The sequence below is a fragment of the Ranitomeya variabilis genome, chromosome 2 (genome assembly GCF_051348905.1).
Source record: "Ranitomeya variabilis isolate aRanVar5 chromosome 2, aRanVar5.hap1, whole genome shotgun sequence".
Taxonomy (NCBI): Eukaryota; Metazoa; Chordata; class Amphibia; order Anura; family Dendrobatidae; genus Ranitomeya; species Ranitomeya variabilis.
In genome coordinates this window covers 84,197,371-84,219,457 of record NC_135233.1, presented here as the reverse complement: position 1 = coordinate 84,219,457, position 22,087 = coordinate 84,197,371, and the positions used below count along the sequence as shown (strand labels likewise).

Here is a 22,087-nt window from a genome sequence, read left to right as displayed (position 1 = left end):
TATTGCATGGAATCTGTCTGCAGGTTTTTGCTATGTGATCTGAGAACAGTATGAAGTAGAGATTAAAACCCTAAATTCCACAATGTGTTACTTATTAGGCTGTGTTCCCGTGATGGCATACAGCACATTTCTGTTGCAAATCTCCAGCAGTGGAATTGCAGCAGCAATAAATACTGCTGCAGATTTAGTTGTGGATGTGATGTGCTTACCCTCACATTTCACCTTATGCATTACAAGGGGTGCATGGTGTTGCAGAATTGGTATTGAGTTGATAACGACGCAGATTTTAAAGGTTACAAGTTTAAAAAAATGTGTTTCTTCTGTAAATACAGTTATCCATTACACTGATTTCAAATCTGCAAAGCAGGTAAATTTACCCTGTATATATTCTCTTCAGCGAACTCCTGGCTCGTCCAGACCCCCTGAGTAACCTTGTTGTCCAGGTGAGCCTCCCACCCCATGGGGCTTGCATCTGTGGTAACTACTCGGGACCCTTTGGTCACCCAAGGGACCAATTTGGTTAGATTTATCATCTCTTTCTGTCAACTCTGGGAATGAATAGTTGCCGAAAATAGTCATACGACCTTCCAAGTGACCCCTAAGAGAGACTTGGTTTTTTAAAGTGTCCCATTGGATGCCCCTGGTGTGTATATGGGCCCACTGAACGTAACAGAGACATGGCCTTTCTTAAAGTCGTGGATGGGTATTGTGATGCCCTCAACACCTCGCAATTTTCCCCATTTTTCTCTGGGAGGCAACACTTTTGTTTCTGGGAATCCAATATAAGTCCTAGGAACTCCTGCGTAGTCTTTGGCTCAATCCTTTAATATTTTTTTAGGTTCAGTAGGCAGCCTAGGTTTACTAAAGAAGTCATTTCCCTCTCTAGTTGTGTTTTGCAATGTTGGACCTATCACCAAGAATTTGTCCAAGTAAGGGACGATCAAAATGTCCTGTTCCCTCAGGTGCGCCATTGCCTCTGCCACCAATTTGGTAAACACCCGAGGGGCTACTGACAAGCCGAAGGGAAGGGCCTTGTATTGAAATTGTTTCCCCTTTTATGGAGACTGCTACTCTGAGGAACCTTTGAGAGTGCTTGTGTATAGGAACATGGTAATGTGCATCGCTGAGGTCCAGAGCCATCATGAAGCAGTTGGGGAAACAATATTTTGATGTCTGACTTTATTGATTCCATCTTGAACGTTTGTGTTGTTACATACTCGTTCAATTTTTTTAAGTCTAATTTAATTGTCCGGTATGACCCATCTGGTTTGTTTAACGGGAACAATGGGGAGTAGAAACCTTCCATCCTTTACCAAGAATGGACCTCCTGGAGAGCAGCTTTGCTCACTAGATCCAATACCTCGCTCTTCAAGGCATTTTGTTTCTCCAGGGAGGATCGTAGGGGAGTCACAACATAGTTCTGGGGAGGGAATGACCGGAAGTCTATCCTCAGGCCTGACCTGATTAGGTTTAGTATCCAGGGACTGTTGGAAATTTTATCCCAGGCTGGAAGGAAATGGGATAGTCTGCCCCCCACCTGGGAGGGGCCATCACTTGGAGGGCTTCCTATCATGAGAGAAGCTTCCAAAAAGAAATCCCTTACGTTTCTATCTTGCTCCCTCCCATCTACTGTGTTCTCTCAGGGGCCTCCAACGGAAAAATGTTCTACTCAGAAAGGACTGTTTGTAAATGGGAGTGGCCAGGTTAGGGAACCCCTTTTTCTTATCCCCTGCCTTCTGAAGGATGTCATCCAATGTTTCTCCAAACAAAAACTTTCCTTCACAGGGGATTGAGCATAATTTTAACTTGGTTTGCAGGTCTCCTGGCCAGCATTTAAGCCAAAGTGCTCTACGGCCTGCATTCGAGAGAGCTACAAACTTGGCCTCTAGCCTAACCGAGTCAGCTGATGAATCTGCCAAAAAAGCTGCTGCCCCCCATATTAAAGGAATGGGCTTGAGTACTTTATCCCTGAGCACCCTATCCCGTTGCTGTTTTCTAGTTGAGCCAATCTGATCAATGGGGATCTAGAGGTGCAGGTTGCTGCTATAGCGGGCCTAAAACTACCCCCTGATGTTTCCCATGCGCCTTTAAGAAGTGAATATGCCTTCTTATCTAAAAGGTTTTTTAAGGCTCCCATGTCCTCAAAGGGGAGGGCAAATTTTTTGGAGACCTTTGCTACGTCTAGTTTTGGGGCTTTATCCCAGGATGTCAATGCTAGATCCTTAAAGGGATATTTCCTTTTTAAGGATGGTATAGAAGATTTTTTTTCTATCTGGTTTCTCCCACTCTTTTTTAATCAGGGCTTGTATGTTTTCGTTCAGGGGAAATGATCTCCGTTTTCTCTGCGCCAATCCTCCAAACATTATATCCTGTACCGTTTTTTCTGGATGAAGGTCTGTCACCCCCCATAGTGGATCACACCACCTTAACCAGGCTTTATACCTCTTCCAAAAGGAAACAGTGGCGCCCCCCTACTTTGCTGTCTGAGGATGAGGAAGCATCTGAAGAATCCGAGTTTTTCTCCTCGGAGCTAGAGGATTCAGATTGGGGGTGCTTGCTGGCCTTCTGTTCCCTGACCGTATCCTCTTGTGTGAGCATCTAAGGGTACTTTCAACCTCCAACTTAATCACTGATCTCAATTCGGAGGCGAAATTTGAGGTTTCTTCACATAACACCTGATCTATGCATGAACAGCAAAGTCTCTTATCCCAGGTGACAGTATAACTCTTTGTTACACATGGGGCAGTTTCTGTGTTTGGTTTTTACCACACTCTGTCCTCCCAGAATAATAAAAAAATGGGATAAAAAGATGGACTAACTCTGTGCTGCTTGAAAGAAAGAAGTCCAAATGGATATTTAGATGAAAAAGAGGCTTTATTCAACGCGTTTCGGAGTACTATGACTCCTTCATCAGGAAACCACAAAAGTATGTATATATATATATATATATATATATATATATATATATATATATATATATATATACTGTATATATATATATATATATATATATATATATATAATATATACTTTTGTGGCTTCCTGATGAAGGAGTCATAGTACTCCGGAAAGCGTGGAATAAAGCCACTTTTTATCTGAATATCCATTTGGGCGTCTACTGTATCTTTCAAGCAGCGCGGAGTTAATCCACCTTTTTATCCCATTTTTTTTTTTTACTCTGGCTGGTCATGAGGAGACCGGTGGATCTGCAGCAGCTAATATTTCTATGAGCCTGTGTTTGGGCTCTATCTGGTGAGTAAAATCTGACTAGAGGTATCTCTTAATATCCATATAAGACCCTACTGCGCTTTTACTTTCCTTCCAGCTTTTTATTGCTCCCTGAATAATGAAATAGAAAAGGTGACCCCAATTACAAGGTAAACTTTCAAGAAGATCACTCACCAATCAGACGCAGCTGCGGGTACCGGTTTTAGAGGAGGAATAGGGTCTATTGAAGGGCTTTTTGAGGATGGAGACTTGTCCACTGTGCCGGATCTTCTGCTGTGCTGAGTGGAATGGCTGCTGGAGCATCCACTCCGCTTGCTTGCAGAATGATGTTGTCTGTTCTTAGGCCTCTGCTGCAGTTCGCTATTCTCCATTCTACCAGGGACTGCTGGCTGCAGGGAGCATCTCACCCCAATCCCTCTATACTACTTCCGGTTTCACCCCAGAAGTTTCTCCTCGTCATGTGACCTCCCCAGCCACGTCATCAAGGGGCAATTTTGGCGTGTCTCCGCCCATGCGCTGACCGGACACCCTGCACTGGAGTATGGTGCGGCGGCTGCGCTCCCCCCCGCTCACCCTGCAATAACCCTCAGTCCCTGCAGTGGTGGCTTCAGGACACTGCACCATCCGCAGCAGGGGCCTCCCCGCTGCCTGTACCGGTCTGGCTGGGCCTGGACCATCTTCTTCCTGAATCTTCATATGTTCTGGTACGCCATACTGAAGGTTACCCATCATCAAATGAACAGCGCTCCACTCGGGTGTAGAAATCTTCAAAAAGTGCTTTATTAAGCCATGACACAGCAGCAACGTTTCGACCAACACTTGGTCTTTTTCAAGCATTGAAAATGACCAAGTGTTGGTCGAAACGTTGCTGCTGTGTCATGGCTTAATAAAGCACTTTTTGAAGATTTCTACACCCGAGTGGAGCGCTGTTCATTTGATGTTGGATGGTCTTGGAATATCCAGGAAGGTTCCCTGGACATGGAACGGGCGCCCCAATAGAGTGAGTGCTGTCAGCCCTTCTTTATTTTTATACTGAAGGTTACCATTAGGGACAGGAAACCAACTGATGCAAGGGAGAGGTACCTCCCTTTTCATCTGTAGGTTTCCTGTCCCAGAAGGGTGGATCCCCTCTCTCCGTGGTGCTGTCATGGGGGAAGGAGAAAATGTGTGTGAGGATGCTCCATGTTCTAAAAGAAACGTTTGTGAAGTTATGCACACTCTATCTATTGTTCATAGTTCCCGCCAAGTTACTGTTCAGTAAAAAACTGTTTATTGTTGGCTGATGGTCTCCTTCAGTGAATCTTTTAACACCTGGTCCTGGCCAGCTGAAGTCACTGACATCAATAGGCCTGCAAGGGCATAGACCCCCATAGACTAAGCCCACACACTCAGCCAGGACCCCCATCTTCATGTAGCATGCTGGGACGTAACATGAATATGGGGATTAAAGACAAGTACCTTACCCATGGCTGCTGCCCCGCTTCACGTTGCCCTACTTTAATAACAGACGGATTTTTTTCTTTTCTTCCAGGCCTGTGGGGACTTGTGAGCAATGCTGGTATAGCCACATACGGAATGGTTGAATGGCAAACAACAGATAAATACCAGAACGTTCTTGATGTCAACCTTTTGGGAAGTATCAGGACAACCCTGGCTTTTGCTCCACTTATCAGGAAAAGCAAAGGTGAGATCTGTACTATAAGATGGCATAATGGATAGTGATTAGCATTTCTTATTACACCTAACCCTTACCCAGATCTTGCAACAGGGATGTGGTTGCAGCCAGAGGCCTTTAGTTGCTGAGCGTTTAGCTTCTCTGTGAATAGTCTACAAGTATAGAGTTGCACGTGTCTGTTTGTTCAGTGGGACATTCAAACACCCATAGTATGTCACAGTCAATGAAATAACTAAAGACTATCTTTGCAGTGTATGTTTTATTTCACCCACATAGTTATTATTACACACATGGACTTTCGTCTTTTGTCAGTTTCAAGTTATTTCAGTAATCATATGGGACTTTTTTTCTTCAAGGCCACGTTCACACGTTCAGTATTTTACATCAGTATTTTTTTTGTTTCTTTTATTTAGCCCATGACGTTTATTATTTAGATTTAGATTGTTTTCATTTTTAAAATTTATTTTCTGGTTATTTTCTAGTGAGTATTATCTTGCTATACCCTGGTGCACATAGTGGAGGATTCTGGAGGGGCCTTACACGGCCATCCAGTTGGTGCTTATGCTTAGCCTTCTTTGGCCTTTTAATTGTTTTTAAATGTGTTTTACTTTTTTTGTCTTGTTTATTTTGTTTGATAATAAAAAAATTTTTGCTTATTAATTTCAGGTGACCCTAGCCTGTTTACACACTTCTTTTCCTTCTTTTCTTTGATAGCATTTCTCAAGTGTGTGGCCAGTGATCCCACTTATACATTGTTTAGTTGTGCCCTCGGTCTTTTTCCATTTATATCAGTATTTGTAAAACAAAATCAAGAGTGGGTGATAAATCCAGAAGTGGTGACGTGTTTCTATTATACTTTTCCTAAGATTGTTCGACTCCTGGTTTTGGCTTACAAATACTAATGTGAAATGCTGATCAAATACTCAATGTGTGAACAACGTGGCCTAACAGAAATGTGCCATCAGTTTTGTCCGTCTGTATGTAACAAGGTGGCATGGGGTGGTAGTCATGGGCGAGTTCATTAAGCAACAGTCAGTGAGCACCCCGGCACCTTGTACATGAAAAAATAAATAAAGTCCTGCTATACAGTTGATTATCTCTGTTCCACGTTCACTTCTCCTTCCCAGGGCGGTGAAGATACAGACAATGACACGTCTAATGCTTTTTATGATGAAAACATTTACGTGCAGAATATATGTCTTCAGGCACAGGTTACAAGAAGGTAAAGCAGTATCAATATCTTCAGGCACAGGTTATAAGCAGCAGGCAGTCGTTCACATTCAACACACACTCTGTCCTAGTTGCTGAACCTCTAGTCTTGTCCTAGGAAGCTGTGCTGCTCAGATATGAATTCTATCCCTTCTCCACAGCCTCTATTCAGTCCTCAACCTCAGCTGCTGACTCTCTTCTTGTGCACCAGTCCGCGGACATTCTTGACCCTGTCTTAGTCTCAGGCTGCCGGGCTCTCTTCTAGTAACCTAGCCCCTGCACCGTCTGGACCCTGTCCTGGTCTCAGGCTGCTGGACTCTTGTACTCACGTGGACCCTTGACTTAACGTGTACACTGACCATCACTGGTCCACGCTGTTTCTGTAGTGTTGCTTTTCCTCTACGGCACGTCCTCAGGATGATACTCCCAAACACTGATTCTGGTCCCAGAGGTATGAAATCGTCCTACTCTTGCCCAGTCTCTGCAACAATTCTATTTACTCCTTGCCCTGGGCATGGCCACGCAGGCGCTGCACTCTATTCACTTCTTGCCCAGGGCATGGCTGCCCAGGCTCTGCTCACTGACTTCCTGCTGCTTTTGCCTTATATACTTGCTCCTCCCTCCAAGTTAACCCATGCCTGCTTGTAGTCTACCACTGCTCCCCTTCTAGTGTCTTCTGCTGCTGCCATCTAATGGCCGTCCTGTCACAACATTCACTGATATGCAAAACACATTTGCAGTATATTAGAACACACATGTCGGGATGAGTAGCAGGAGAAGAGGTACCATACCAGCCTCCTACATGTATATAGGCACAACAATTTGTAGTTTTAACAAACTGTTCATTGAGAATTTTATAGGAACAGGAAGAAATCTTGAAGAAAAGTGAGAAAAATTGGCATTTCCACCGATAAAATAATAAACCTTTATTTCGAATGCATTAAAAAAAAATTCCCATGTTTTTTTTGTTTTCGGTATGGGAATACTTTTTAATATATCCAGAATAACGATATATTTTACCAATTAAACTAACAATTTTTCTTCAAATTCACTGATCTTCACCAGCTGGACCCATGGTATATTGATCCAAGCAACAATAGTATTGAAATGTGATAAGTTCATAATTTTCTCCTTTTGTGTCTTATAAATCATATAAGGTAGACACACGATGAATTAAAGGGAACCTGTCAGCAGGATTGTGCTGAGTAGCCTACAGACAGTGTCAGGTCAGAGCAGATATACTGATTAACAAGATACCTTGGTTGATGAAATCCGTCTTGTGGTTGTTGCTTAATCTTTATTTTTAATTTTGAGTTAATGATATGCGTGTGCAGCGCCCCAGAGTCCTGGTCATTGCAGTAATGTCGCTCTCCCACCAGGGGGAGTGATATTACGTCTGATTGTACTAAAGGAGTTCACCTGATCAGGTATCACAAGTCACACACTGCACTTCACACTCCAGTCTACCAGGGGGAGCCTTGCTTCTAAAATGCCCCGTGTACCGCCGTGACTGCTGGAGCCCCGACGTCCCCGCCACCTGACCCCAGACCACTGGGAGGGCATGACTGTGGGCCCTTTCCCTGGGGAGAATACCGGCGGCATCTGATTGCAGAATACCAGTGAGAAGTGGAGCGGGAGGCGAGCTGCTGGATGGCTCTCTGCTGAAGTGGGGTGTTGTGGTGGTCTACCAACCTCAGAAAGGAAAGGGATTCATACAAGAAATCGGGTCAGCGGTGAGGGTCCATGTGGCCTGGGATGAGGTGGAGTCCTGCCTGGGTGGGGACGGCGCGGACTCCGTCCTGAAACCCCGAGATGCTGTGACCTACCGCCGGTACCAAAAGGAAAAGAGCTGGTGGGCCCGGGAACTGCAGAAATGCACAGCCCTCTTGGCGGTATCCAGGACCCTGGAGGAAGAGCTTACCGCTGAGGCGGCTGCGGCAAACCCCACCGTAACTTGCATCATTCATCAAGCCACTCAGACTTTTATTGCCGCGCACGACCTGACCGTGCATGAAAAACAAACTCATGGGGTGTACCCGGCATCGGGAGTGAATCTGGATTCGAGTCATCCTAAGCCACAGAGGGCTACATGTCAGGTAAAGCCCTGGTGGAGACCTCCAGACCTACAATAATCCTTGGAGCCATGACAATGTATATAGTTCCTTAACGGTTTGTTTTTTCTGTTTACTGCTGCTAAAACCCGTCAAGGGTAATTCTTAAAGGGATCCCTTTGTTTACCCGGGATCCCTATTGTTTCTAGTTTTGCACCGGATCATCACTGTTTTGCCAAAGAACATTTGAATCATGAACAGTCGCATGGTTACAAACTGCTTGTACATAGTTTGCACCTTCTTAAAGGTGCTCTCTACTGGTTTTACAAAGAAGAGCTTTTGGAAGAGACTTCCTGATGACAGCGTGAAAGTTCCTACTGTTTTACAAACTGATAATTGACTTGCAAATTAATTGTTTGCACTTCCTCAGAAAAGACTTGGTTTCCTCTTAAAGGGGATGTTAGTTGTTGCACTTCGCTTAAAAGTGATAATGTTGCCTTAAATAGATAGATAGTAATAATGTTTTACATAGTAGTAGTATGTAGTCAGCAAGCTAGTGATAAGAAATGTTTAATAATGTTGAAAGTAGAATGTTTACTGATGTACTTTAAATAAAATTGAGGACAAGAGAAAGTTGGAAGCAGAATTTCAATAAAGTGAACCCGTAGGGGTTAGTGGGTCCTCTAGAGAGCCATAGATAGATGGTTGATAGGCTTTGTACTTAGAGAAAGAAAAACATTAAATTATTGTTATAGCACTTAGTAGGTAGAATACCTGTACGGGTAATTGGTTCCATAGATAGATATTAACCGTTTTTAATTCGCTTTTGCACAATGTAAATATGTTCTTGTTTGTAACGTTCAAGTGTCCTCACCTTCCATAAAGGGAAGCATTGTTACATTTACTTGTTCAAAGCATTCCAAAATTTTGTGTGTCTTTTGCTAACATGTATTGTTGTTCTTCTTTTCCCAGTTCCGGAGTACTGGATTTAACGGGGGGGGGGGGGGGAGTGCAGCGCCCCAGAGTTCTGGTCATTGCAGTAATGTCGCTCTCCCACCAGGGGGAGTGATATCACGTCGGATGGTACTAAAGGAGTTCACCTGATCAGGTATCACAAGTCACACACTGCACTTGACACTCCAGTCCACCAGGGGGAGCCTTGCTTCTATCTATTAGGGCACTCCTCACACACGGGTAAAACTGGTGGGTTGGATAGGACGTTGGCGAAAAGCTACCTGGGTTCGACCCAGAGAGGACCTGTCAGGCAGACAGGGGGAGAAGGAGGAACATCTGAGCTGCAGACAGAGGGTCCCTGTCAGGGGTGGGATCCTGACAGAGGCCAAGCACGAGATAGAACGTTACAGAGCTGCACCTGCACCCATTACGGCAGCATCCTAAGAAAGGACATGAAGCGAAGTGTATTGTGGAGAGTGAGAAACTAAGTCACAGCACAAGGAGATAATACCAGGAGGAGTTCTGCCCCAAGATCGGCAGCCTCCTTCTGAGGCACGTAGCCGGTGGCCGGAACACCGAGGGAGTATTTGACTCTACGTATTACTTCAGAGACCGGCAGGACAGTCAATTCCAAGTTGGCTGCCCGACCTTAATACCTAAGAAGACACGGAGGCAAATTGTGGGAGAGGGGCGACACTAGGGTCCCTATAAATAAGCTCCAGGCCTACCCCGTCATACGGGTTGTCCTATCCATACCATCTGGGGGACAGAGAGAGAGAAGATCAGAAACAGCCACGAAAATTGTGAGGACTATCCCATGGTGCTCAGCAGGGAGGTACTACAACACACAGGTGCTAGTACGAAGGCTACTGATTTCCACCTGAGTAAGGGAACTCTGGATGTGCCTTCGGACCGGCCGGATTCTGCCTGCTCTGTGGACTCTGGACTGTGGACGCCGAAGTCTTCAGTAAAAGGTAAAGAGACTGCAACCTTTGTGTCCTCGTTATTCGCCTGCGCCTTTTTGCAATCATATGCTGGGGTAATAGTGTGCGGGCCTCTGATGCTAATAAGCTGAATAAGCTTATCAAAAAGGCAAGCTCTGCTGTGGGCTGCAATCTGGACTCTCTTGAGGAGGTAGTGGAGAGAAGAACTCTGAAAAAGTGTATGGCAATCATGAACAATAATGCACATCCACTATATGAGCTATTCATGAGACAGAAGAGCACCTTCAGTAACCGGCTAATACTTGTGAGGTGTAAGAAGGAAAAATATAGGAAATCGTTTGTGCCAACTGCTATGGGAATGTACAACAATAACATTAGGGTTAAATCATCAAGGTGAATGTCTGCTTTATTCCTTCTACTTTTCAGTTTACCTGCGGTGTATGTCCTATTCTAATGTATAATGTCCTTCTGTCAACTACACTGTCATGTCAATTAAGTAATTCATTTTATGATTCTTATGATGTAAGTTGTGCTGCTGTGATACTGGAGTGCCCCCACACCGCCGCAGGGCCGAGGGGTACCCGGAGCCGGGCCTCTGGGTCTCAGTCTCGGGGTTGTCACGGTGGCTAGACCCGGTCCGTGGCCCTGTCCGTCAGTGGGGGACGTCCGGTGTAATAGGTGGTAGTAATGGTAGCGATGTAGCGGTGCGGTTGTGGGGTGTAAGTCGCGGTAAATAACGAGGACACCAGGTTGCAGTCTCTTTACCTCTTTACTGGAGATCTCTGAGTCCTCAGTCCAGAACACGGTTCACCAGGCTACGCAAGTCCGGCCGGTCCAATGGCACCTCCAGAGTTCTCCTCTCAGGTGAAGATCTGTGCCTTCCTTCTTAGCGCTATGTGTTGTAGTCCTTCCCTGCTGTGCTCACGGAAAGTGACCCCACAACGGTTGTGTCTGTTTCTTAAGTTCCCTCACAACTCGATTTGATGTTCCTCTGTAATCCACCCCTTCCCTGTATTCAGGTTGGAATGGCACCCGTTTGTCAGGTAGGCCTGGAGTTCTTCCGGGACCCTAGAGACGCCCCTCTCCCGCAATTGCCCCCCAAGACTTCATAGGTGATATGTGGTAGACAGCCCGCCTGAGACCGACTGTCCTGCCGCTGTTTGGAGTATGGCTTGAAGCTGTATTCTAATCCACTCCCTCGGCGTTCCGGCCACCGGTATTGCGCCTCAGCAAGGTGCTGCCTCTTTCAGCACAACCCCTGCTGGTATTCTCCTTCTGCTTGATCTCGTTTCTCACTCAGCACAATCTGTCTCGCTTCTAGTCCTTTCCTTGAGTCCCGCCGCTTCCAGGAGCCTGCGCGGACCCGTTACGTTCTTTCAATGCCAAGCCTCTGCCAGGATCCCACCCCTGGCAGAGACCCTACAGTCTCTCCCTTCACAACACCCCCTGCCACAGGGTGTTGCTCCGTTCAATCCCGTCAGCGTTCTCTCTCTAACTTCCTGCCTGACCCTCAGTTTACCCACTATGGTGGGGAGTGGCCTAATGAATAGCACCCTTAGCTCCCCCCGGAGGCCCAGCTGTGAAACATATTGGTGTCTGTGATACCTGATTGGAGGAACTCCTTCGGTGCCATCGAACGTACCATGGCTCCCCTTAGCGGCGAAGCCACAGCACTGCAACGACCAGGACTCTGGGGCGCTGCACTCCCCCCTGGTTAAACACAGTACTCCGGGACTGGGAAGAAAAAACAACAATACAGATTAGCAAAAAGACATACAATTTTGTTGAGTGTAAAACAATAAGTATACTTGAACAGGCTTCCCTTTATGGGAGGTGAGGACACTTTTAACGTTACAAACATAGTCAACTTTATAAATTACAGGCTATACATAACTCCTGTTACCCAACCGGGTATTCTACTTAGTGCAAATTCTGGAACAATAAATTAACATTGCCTTTAAGAAACATACACTCTTAGTTTACCAAAGGCCTTCCTATAATCACATTACAGGGTAAGGTAACTTCACATTCTCCTACTTTGAACCTGCAGGACCGCCTGTCCCTATGGCACCAGAACTACTGCCTCTCCTTTCTTTTACAGGACCGCCCCGTTCAGCCAGGGCCTACTGCCTTTCGCTACTATACATAGTATAGACATAACATTCCTTTCTTTTTAGAGAACTCTGAGCCAGCTCTACTCGGCTCCTTTAAGGACTCACTCTCTAACCCCTACGGGTTCGCCTTCTGTCCTTAGTAACAAAGTAACTTTCTATGGGGACGCAGGGTTGACCTTCTATCCTCACCTTCATCATTACTTCCTTACTTTCAGCTATGCAGATCTCTATCTCTACCCCTACGGGCTCTCTGCATCTTTTCTTTCTGCAAAACATTATTTTTAGATTTCACAATTCAAACAAATTCAACACATATAACTTTTCATGTAAAACAGTTACATTTCTTTTCAAAGCATCATCATGGCATTACTGTTCTGCAACAGTATCTTTCTCAAGTTCAATCCTTCACATCCCCTTTAAGAGGGGACCAAGTCTTTCTGAGGTAGCTCGTCTCCTCAGCCTACCAGTCCATGCAAAGGTTCCGGTATGGTATCTTCGCAAAGTGTCTTTAACTAGAACCAGTAGAAAAGGTATCTTCACAAAGTGTCTTTGGCTCAAACCAATAGGGCAAATATCTTCGCAAAGTGTCTTTGGCTAAAACCAGTAGGGAGCACCTTTAAGAAGGTGCAAACTATTTACATGAACGTTCGAATCATGCACAGTCCATGATTACTGCAGTTTGTATAACTTTGTGCAAAAACTTCAAGAAAAAGAAAAACAAACAAACAAAGGGGATCCCGGGTCAACAGAGGGATCCATTAACCCTGGGCGGGTTTAGCAGCAACAGGAACAGTTAAAACAATAAAGTAGCAACTATTTACATTTTCATCAACATTGAAAGCAATATCTTACTGAGGTTCAGCGGAAGGTGATCTCCTTCCTGGCTTCACCAGACCCACAGATCGGTCCGGTGAGCCACGACGCCGTCCTGGCTCCAGTAAAGATAGAATCCCTCTTCGGGAGGTCCTCCTCGTGGGTAGGCGTACCCGCCTCTCCGGGGCGCGGTGAGGTCGAACTTCCCCCGGTTCCGCGGGGTCAGGTCCCGCTGCTTTTCCTCCGGGACTATCCTCTTCTGGTGTCCCAGCAGCAGCCTGGAGGGCGACACATCGTTGGACCCCCCGGGCAAACCAGCCCGTCTCACTGGTGTTCCTTCTCCACCTCGTATAGGTGACGGCGTCCCCCGGCTCCAGGTTACAATCAAACCGCCTGCCAGAAGGTTCCACCTCTTCTCGGTCCACCCGGACCTGGATCGGCTCCCCAATCTCCTGTATGACCCCTCTCCCTTGCTGGGGATGGAAGGCCACCACAACACCCCAGTGCGAGGGCGGGACCTCGGGGACACCAACCAAGTCCACTTGTTCTGCAGGCTGGGGCCGGCTGCGCCACTCTGCCATAAGGCGCCGTAAGTGCTCCGCATCCGGCATGATCTTCAGACCCGGTGCAGGTGGGGTGCTTTCAGCCGGGACCGGGTAAGGGGCAATGGGAGACAGCTTGATCTCGGTGGGTTGGCCTACCCGGGTGAGCGCGCGGGCATCGGCCCTCAGTCGGCGGGCCAGCTGGCGGGCCTCAGCCGCAGCCACACATCCCTCCGATAACGGCGTCGGAGGTCGGCCCATCGGGGACTCGGTAAGGGTCAGACCTCCCAGCAGCGGTGCCTCGGAGTCTGTCTCGGACGCCGCGGTCTCAGACTGAGCCAACTCAGCTCCACGTGGTGCTTCTGGTGCCGCCATTTCTTGCTCTTTTCCCGCGTCTTCTTCCCGCGGTCTCTTCCGTGGGCGGCCCCGTCCCCATGGTCTCCACCCTCCGACCAAGATCAGGAGGCGTACCTCAGCTGTTGACGGGCACGTCCTCAGGACACAAAAATACTTAGACTGGGCGGCCATTGCTGTTCGCGCTCTCCAGCTCGTCTACGCCCACTCCACGCCCCGCTTCTCTTCCTGCGCTCTCCTCAGCGCTGCAATGGCGGCGAATTTTGGTGGCAAATGGCGCAGCACACAGTCTTGCAATAAAGTACAGTCCAAGCACAGTAAATCACAGTCTCTAGGCACACATGACCTGATTCTTCAGGCTTAAGTAGATCCTGTTCGTGACGCCAAGTTGGAGCGCCCCCACACCGCCGCAGGGCCGAGGGGTACCCGGAGCCGGGCCTCTGGGTCTCAGTCTCGGGGTTGTCACGGTGGCTAGACCCGGTCCGTGGCCCTGTCCGTCAGTGGGGGACGTCCGGTGTAATAGGTGGTAGTAATGGTAGCGATGTAGCGGTGCGGTTGTGGGGTGTAAGTCGCGGTAAATAACGAGGACACCAGGTTGCAGTCTCTTTACCTCTTTACTGGAGATCTCTGAGTCCTCAGTCCAGAACACGGTTCACCAGGCTACGCAAGTCCGGCCGGTCCAATGGCACCTCCAGAGTTCTCCTCTCAGGTGAAGATCTGTGCCTTCCTTCTTAGCGCTATGTGTTGTAGTCCTTCCCTGCTGTGCTCACGGAAAGTGACCCCACAACGGTTGTGTCTGTTTCTTAAGTTCCCTCACAACTCGATTTGATGTTCCTCTGTAATCCACCCCTTCCCTGTATTCAGGTTGGAATGGCACCCGTTTGTCAGGTAGGCCTGGAGTTCTTCCGGGACCCTAGAGACGCCCCTCTCCCGCAATTGCCCCCCAAGACTTCATAGGTGATATGTGGTAGACAGCCCGCCTGAGACCGACTGTCCTGCCGCTGTTTGGAGTATGGCTTGAAGCTGTATTCTAATCCACTCCCTCGGCGTTCCGGCCACCGGTATTGCGCCTCAGCAAGGTGCTGCCTCTTTCAGCACAACCCCTGCTGGTATTCTCCTTCTGCTTGATCTCGTTTCTCACTCAGCACAATCTGTCTCGCTTCTAGTCCTTTCCTTGAGTCCCACCGCTTCCAGGAGCCTGCGCGGACCCGTTACGTTCTTTCAATGCCAAGCCTCTGCCAGGATCCCACCCCTGGCAGAGACCCTACAGTCTCTCCCTTCACAACACCCCCTGCCACAGGGTGTTGCTCCGTTCAATCCCGTCAGCGTTCTCTCTCTAACTTCCTGCCTGACCCCCAGTTTACCCACTATGGTGGGGAGTGGCCTAATGAATAGCACCCTTAGCTCCCCCCGGAGGCCCAGCTGTGAAACATATTGGTGTCTGTGATACCTGATTGGAGGAACTCCTTCGGTGCCATCGAACGTACCATGGCTCCCCTTAGCGGCGAAGCCACAGCACTGCAACGACCAGGACTCTGGGGCGCTGCAATACCATAATTTCCCACGGGATCAATAAAGTGTATCGTATCGTATCGTATCGTATTCACTGCGCCTTACATCGTCCACCATCACCACCTACACATCTGGGAAGCCCTGGGGACCTACTTCACCTGTGGGAAGGTATACCATCTAGCTGCCATTCCATCACCCCAGCAGACCCCTAAACAGCGTCGGTCACCCTGACCGAGTACCACAGGTGGCGTCACGAACACCAGACAAACTACACCTTTAATTGGGCGCCCCTCAAAGGGCCACGGACCGGGTCGGGCCACCGTGACATCCCCAGAATCGAGAGAGAGATAGACCCGGTACCGGGTACCCCACTGCCCTACTACGTGGGGGCGCTCCATGTCAGCTCCGGGCTGAGCTGTGGGGGTCTTCATGTGGTCCTCTGATTAGGTATTCATGTGTATGGCTTCTAACAGGTCACTGATCCCTCACTGACCTGCCCCATAGTTTACATAATAAATATTACATGTACAGTACATATTGAAAAAAAAAACTCTTCTGCAGGCAAGCGCATGTGTAATGTGCATATAATTATTATGGTAGAAGTTATCCTGATATTAAAAAGAAAAAAAAATCCATTTGAAAATGGTGGCTGCCGTGTCTGTGTAGTAGCAGCTATCAGTGTATATAGAGTTGATTTGATAGCTGCGATTGCGCAGGCGCTGATGGCGCCTTCTTGGAGGAGGAAATTTTTTTCTCTAGCAAGGTGGCGCCATCTGCAGAAGTTTTTTTTTCTCAGTATGTATATATAATACTCATTATGTAAACTAGGGGGAAGGTCACTGAGGGATCAGTGACCTGTCTGCAGGCTGCATTATGAATACCTAATCAGATCACCACATGAAGACCCCCACAGACCCTCCCACAGGCCATCCGGGAGCACGAGCATATCATTAACTCAAAACTGAAAATAAAGATTAAGCAACAACCACAAGACAGATTTTATCAACCAAGGTATCATTTCCTGAAAGAAAACGAAAAAGGTGGCACTCACAGTCCTATAAAATCTGTTTTTTTATTGAAACAATGTTAAATCATCCTCGGGAGGGCTGTTACATGTGGAATGCAAGGACAACGGTCGCTTTATGCGATTGCGCTTCTACGGGTCCTGGAGGTGAAAGGAAGTGACAAGGTCCATATAACTGGAATAGGCAAATGTTAAAAATGATTAAAAAATAAAAAATGGTTATTCTCACCTTCCGACGGCCCCTGATCTCCTCAGCGGTGCAAGCGGCGGCTTCCGTTATCAGGTATGCTTTGTGCGAAGGACCTGGGATGACGTTATGGTCACATGACTGCGACGACATCCCAGGTCCTTCGCACAAAGCATCCCTGGGAATGGAAGCCGCTGCGCGCACCGCTGAGGAGATCGGGGGCCGTCGGAAGGTGAGTATATCACTAATTTTTATTTTAATTCTTTTTATTTTTTTAACAGTGATATGGTGCCCAGTCCGTGGAGGAGAGTCTCCTCTCCTCCACAATGGTTACCAGCCGCACATGATCCGCTTACTTCCCACATGGTGGGCATAGCCCCATGCGGGAAGTAAGCGGATCAATGCATTCCTATGTGTGCGGAATCCTCCCCCCCCCCCATTCCGCAGATTAATGAACATGCTGCGGAAAAAAACGCAGCATTTGCATACAAAATGCAGACTGCATTCCATTAATAGGATTTTTTTGCAGTTTTATTGCGTTATTATAGCGAAAAAATGTGAAAAATGCGAAACGTGTGCATACAGCCTAAAGGGACGACCTTCATAAATTGTTTTTACAAGGTCAAGCCAAATGGATTTTATGAACAAAGGCAATGAGTAAACTTGGCTATAAAGGGCTATTAAAAAAATAATAAAAAAACAACTAAAAACATGGAATAGGAGATAACTTGCTGGTCACTGGGTATCTGACCACTGGAACTTTCGGTGTTCCTGAGATTAGGGCTCTAGAATCCTGAGAATGGGGCTCAGCAGAGCCCTGTCTTGAATTATTATTTATTTATTATGCTTGCTTATACCGTGCCATCATATCCTGCAGCGCTTTATGGACATCAATATCACTGTCCCATCGGGACTCGCAATCCAGATTCCCTCTCTGTGTGCTCTTGGAGTGTGTGAGGGAACCCACGCCAACATGGGGAGAACATATAAACTCCTTCCAGATGTTGTCCTTGGTGGGATTTCAACCCAGAACCCCAGCACTGCAAGGCTACAGTGTTAACCACTGAGCAGTCATGCTGCCCAATGAAGCGAAGGTGTCCATGCTTGGTCTCCACTCAGTCCATTGTCTATGGGACTAACGAGTACATCGCTTGGCTTTCTCCAGCAGTGACACAGACAATAAATGGAGCAGAGGTCGAGCATGGGCACTTTTACTCCATTCAAAACATTCTCAGGATTTTCAGAGCCCCTATTTTGAGATCGAGGTCCCAGCAGTCAGACTTCCTGTGATTAGCAAGTTATTCGCTAATCCCTAGCCTAAAGATAGATAACTTTTTTTAATTAATCCTTTGTTTTTATTATTAATCTAAGTGTCTTTTATAAACGAGTTACAATGTAAACTGTTTTTAATATATATTTAGCAATATTACATTTTTTTACATTGTTTAAATATGTAGTCAAGAGGTTTCCTAGAAGTAAAAATGTAAGTGAATAGGCTATTTATGGTTATTCTGTCGACAGTGCAATTACAGGGAACCTGTCACCAGGTAACTGATAGAGAAAAAAGTTTTGCCCCTTCTGACAGCCACTTCAGGAGAATTTGGTTCAGGCGCCCAGTTGAATTTGCATCATATTTCTATCAAAAATTAGATTTTTTTTTTTTTTAATAATTGCAGGACGCATGGTGTTTTTATCGAGCACAAGTGCATACATAAGTAAACTCTCTAGCATGTATTCAATGAGCAAAGCTGGGCTGGAGAAATTCTGTGATTGCCTCCGACTAGAAATGAAGCAATTTGGGGTACAGGTAAGACTCTCGTATTTCTGTTTTTTTATTATTTAGGAGCAGAGGTGAATAAAAAGCAACAAACACCCTAAGACGTGTATAGGATACTGCCTGAGGTATGCTTCGCAAAGCCCACAAGAATCCAGTTCCATAGGGCACAATTCCTTAAGGCATTTTTATGTCAGTTCTGGCCAGACCACCAAAGTGGGCAGGGCGGGATCAGGACAGAGCACAGTGAAATCATCTAGCAAATTTTCAACATTTTACAACATTTTTAGTGGCGTAAACTATGCCAGAAATTTACTGCTGTCCCTGACTGGAGTAATGTGTCTTCCTGAGGAACATATCAGTTGGAAGATTCACAAGCTGTAAAAACATCAGTTTTACTAAATCAGAGCTATAGCCCAACAATAAACACATTACCAGTAGTGATGAGCAAACGAGCTCTGATAACGTCTTAGCTGAGCAGGCTCGGGTGTTATCTGAGCATCTGCCAGTGCTCATATATTATGTTCGAGTCCCTGCGGCTGAATGATTTGCGGCTGTTGGACAGCCTGAACACATATGGGGATTCCCTAACAAACAGGCAATCCCCACACGTGTGTTGAGGCTGACTAGCAGCCGCAAATCATTAGCGTGTCTTATCGCACATTTGGTGTTCTTTATTTCTATGTAACTACATAGTGGGCCCCAAGAATGATTTTCTTTGGTGTGCCCAAGATGCTCCAGTTCGTTGATGATGGGCCTCCTACATTCTGATCAAAATGTTTAACTAAGAACCTTATGTTCAGTTATATATACAGTGCCTTGCGAAAGTATTATGCCCCCTGGAACTTTTCAACCTTTTCCCACATATCATGCTCCAAACATAAAGATACCAAATGTAAATTTTTGGTGAAGAATCAACAAGTGGAACACAATTGTGAAGCTGAAGGAAATTTATTGGTTATTTTAAATTTTTGTGGAAATTCAAAAACTGAAAAGTGGGGCGTGCAATATTATTCGGCCCCTTTAACTTAATACTTTGCTGTGCCACCTTTTTCTGCGATTACAGCTGCAAGTCGCTTGGGGTATGTCTCTATCAGTTTTGTACATGGAGAGACTGTAATTCTTGCCCATTCTTCCTTGGCAAACAGCTCGAGCTCAGTGAGGTTTGATGGAGATCGTTTGTGAACAGCAGTTTTCATTTCTTTCCACAAATTCTATTGGATTGAGGTCTGGACTTGGCCATTCTAACACCTGGATACGTTTATTTGTGAACCATTCCATTGTAGATTTTGCTTTGTTTGTGATCATTGTCTTGTTGGAAGACAAATCTCCGTCCCAGTCTCAGGTCTTTTGCAGACTCCAACAGGTTTTCTTCAAGAATGGTCCTGTATTTGGCTCCATCCATCTTCCCATCAATTTTAACCATCAAAAAGTTCAATTTTGGTTTCATCTGACCAGAGCACCTTCTTCCACATGTTTGGTGAGTCTCCCAGTTGGCTTGTTTCAAACTTTAAACAACACTTTTTAAGGATATCTTTGGGAAATGGCTTTCTTCTTGCCATTCTTCCATTAAGGCCAGATTTGTGCAGCGTACGACTGATTGTTGTCCTATGGACAGACTGTCCCACCTGAGCTGTACATCCAAAGTGATCATAGGCCTCTTGGCTGCATCTCTGATCAGTCTTCTCCTTGTTTGAGATGAAAGTTTAGAGGGACGGCCGGGTCTTGGTAGATTTGTAGTGGTATGATACGCCTTCCATTTCAATATGATCACTTGCACAGTGCTCCTTGGGATGTTTAAAGTTTTGGGAATCAATTTGTATCCAAATCTGGCTTTAAACTTCTCAACAACAGTATCACAGACCTGCCTGTTGTGTTCCTTGGTCTTCATGATGCTCTCTGTGCTTCAAACAGAACCCTGAGACTATCACAGAGCAGGTGAATTTATACAGAGACTTGATTACACACAGGTGGATTATATTTATCATCATTAGGCATTTAGGATAACATTGGATCATTCAGAGATCCACAATGAACTTGTGGAGTGAGTTTGCTGCACTGAAAGTAAAGGGGCCGAATAATATTGCACGCCCCACTTTTCAGTTTTTGAATTTTCACAAAAATGTAAAATAACCAATAAATTTCATTCAACTTCACAATTGGGTTCCACTTGTTGCTGATTCTTCACCAAAAATTTACATTTGGTATCTTTATGTTTCAAGCATGATATGTGGGAAAAGGTTGAAAAGTTCCGGGGAGCCGAATACTTTCGCAAGGCACTGTATATTTTTGCCTAGCGGGAGTAGATCAATATATAATTTTTGGATGTGCTGTTCATTCTCTGGTTTAGCCCAATTGCAAAAAATGATTCTTAGCCTAATATAAATGTGGAACGCTCGCCAGGACTGTGGGTTACTTGGTACCAGGTCTGGTACTTAAAGGGATGTGTCACGGCGGCGGCGACCCGGTCCATGGCCCTGGGCGCCCATGTAAAAGGAAAGGTCTTTAAAGGGGTTTGAATAAAGTTTGTTCATGATGCCACCTGTGGTACTCAGTCAGGAGTGACTGACGCTGCTTAAAGGGGTCCTCTGGGGTGATGTTGTGGCAGCAGGGATGGTATGGCTTCCCACAGGTGAAGCTGGGTCCCCAGGGCTCCCGGTGTGTTTGGTGTTGTGAACTCTGTTTTTGGGCTCCCTCTTGTGGTCACAAGTGGTACTTTGTGAGTGCTATCTTTGGGCTCCCTCTGGTGGCTCTTTTTGTCATTCTGCTGGTCTGTGGCTGGGATCAGCTGTCTCGTTATCTGCTAGTTGGTTTAATATTTAGCTCACCTGGACTTTCAGTTGTTGCCTGCTGTCGATGTATTCAGTGCTATTTTGATCTCTCCTGACTACATTCGTTATCAGTCTCTCCAAGAGAAGCTAAGTTTCTGTTTGTTAATTTTTTGCTCATCAGTGTTCAATATGTTTCTTGGTTTATTATGAGTTTTTGTCCAGCTTGCTAGTATGTGATTTCCTCGCTTGCTGGTAGCTCTAGGGGGCTGAGTTTCTCCCCTCACACCGTTAGTTGGTGTGGGGGTTCTTGAACTCTCAGCGTGGATATTTTGTATAGGGTTTTCTACTGACCGCACAGTTTCCTATCTATCTTCTGCTATCTAGTATTAGCGGGCCTCATTTGCTGAATCTGTTTCATTTCTACGTTTGTATTTTCCCCTTACCTCACCGTTATTATTTGTGGGGGGTTTTCTATATCTTTGGGGTTATTTCTCTGAGGCAAGTGAGGTCTTGCTTTCTCTCTAGGGGTAGCTAGTTTCTCAGGCTGCATCGAGACGTCTAGGAATTTAGGCACGTTCACCGGCTACCTTTAGTGTGTGCTGTTAGGATCAGGATTGCGGTCAGTCCAGTTACCACCTCCCTAGAGCTCGTCCTATGTTCAGTTACTTAGCTGGTCAGTTCTGTGATCCTCAGCCACTAAGGATCATAACAGTACAGCAGGCCAAAAAGTGTTTAATGCATCGCAGAAGTGGGATAAGAGAAGTCCTGAGTGCAATTTTTTTTTCCTTTGCTGCAGTCTGTCCAGCTTCTCTCCTCCCCTTAATCTCTGGGTGGCTTTGAGTTCAGCTGCAGACATGGATATTCACAGTCTGACTTCTAGTATGGATCATCTTGCTGCAAGGGTACAAAGCATTCAGGATTTTGTTGTTCACAGT

At 46.2% G+C, this 22,087-nt stretch overlaps 1 protein-coding gene across 1 annotated transcript in view; it reads left to right on the top strand.

Annotated features, from left to right (window-relative positions):
• Positions 1–22,087, top strand: part of LOC143804487 (retinol dehydrogenase 7-like) — a 33,790-nt gene that overhangs the window by 4,744 nt on the left and 6,959 nt on the right. Inside the window, exons 2-3 of the mRNA XM_077282618.1 lie at positions 4,760–4,912; positions 18,284–18,414. Of these exons, the coding sequence (XP_077138733.1) occupies positions 4,760–4,912; positions 18,284–18,414 (284 nt within the window). The remainder of the gene's footprint in view (positions 1–4,759; positions 4,913–18,283; positions 18,415–22,087) is intronic.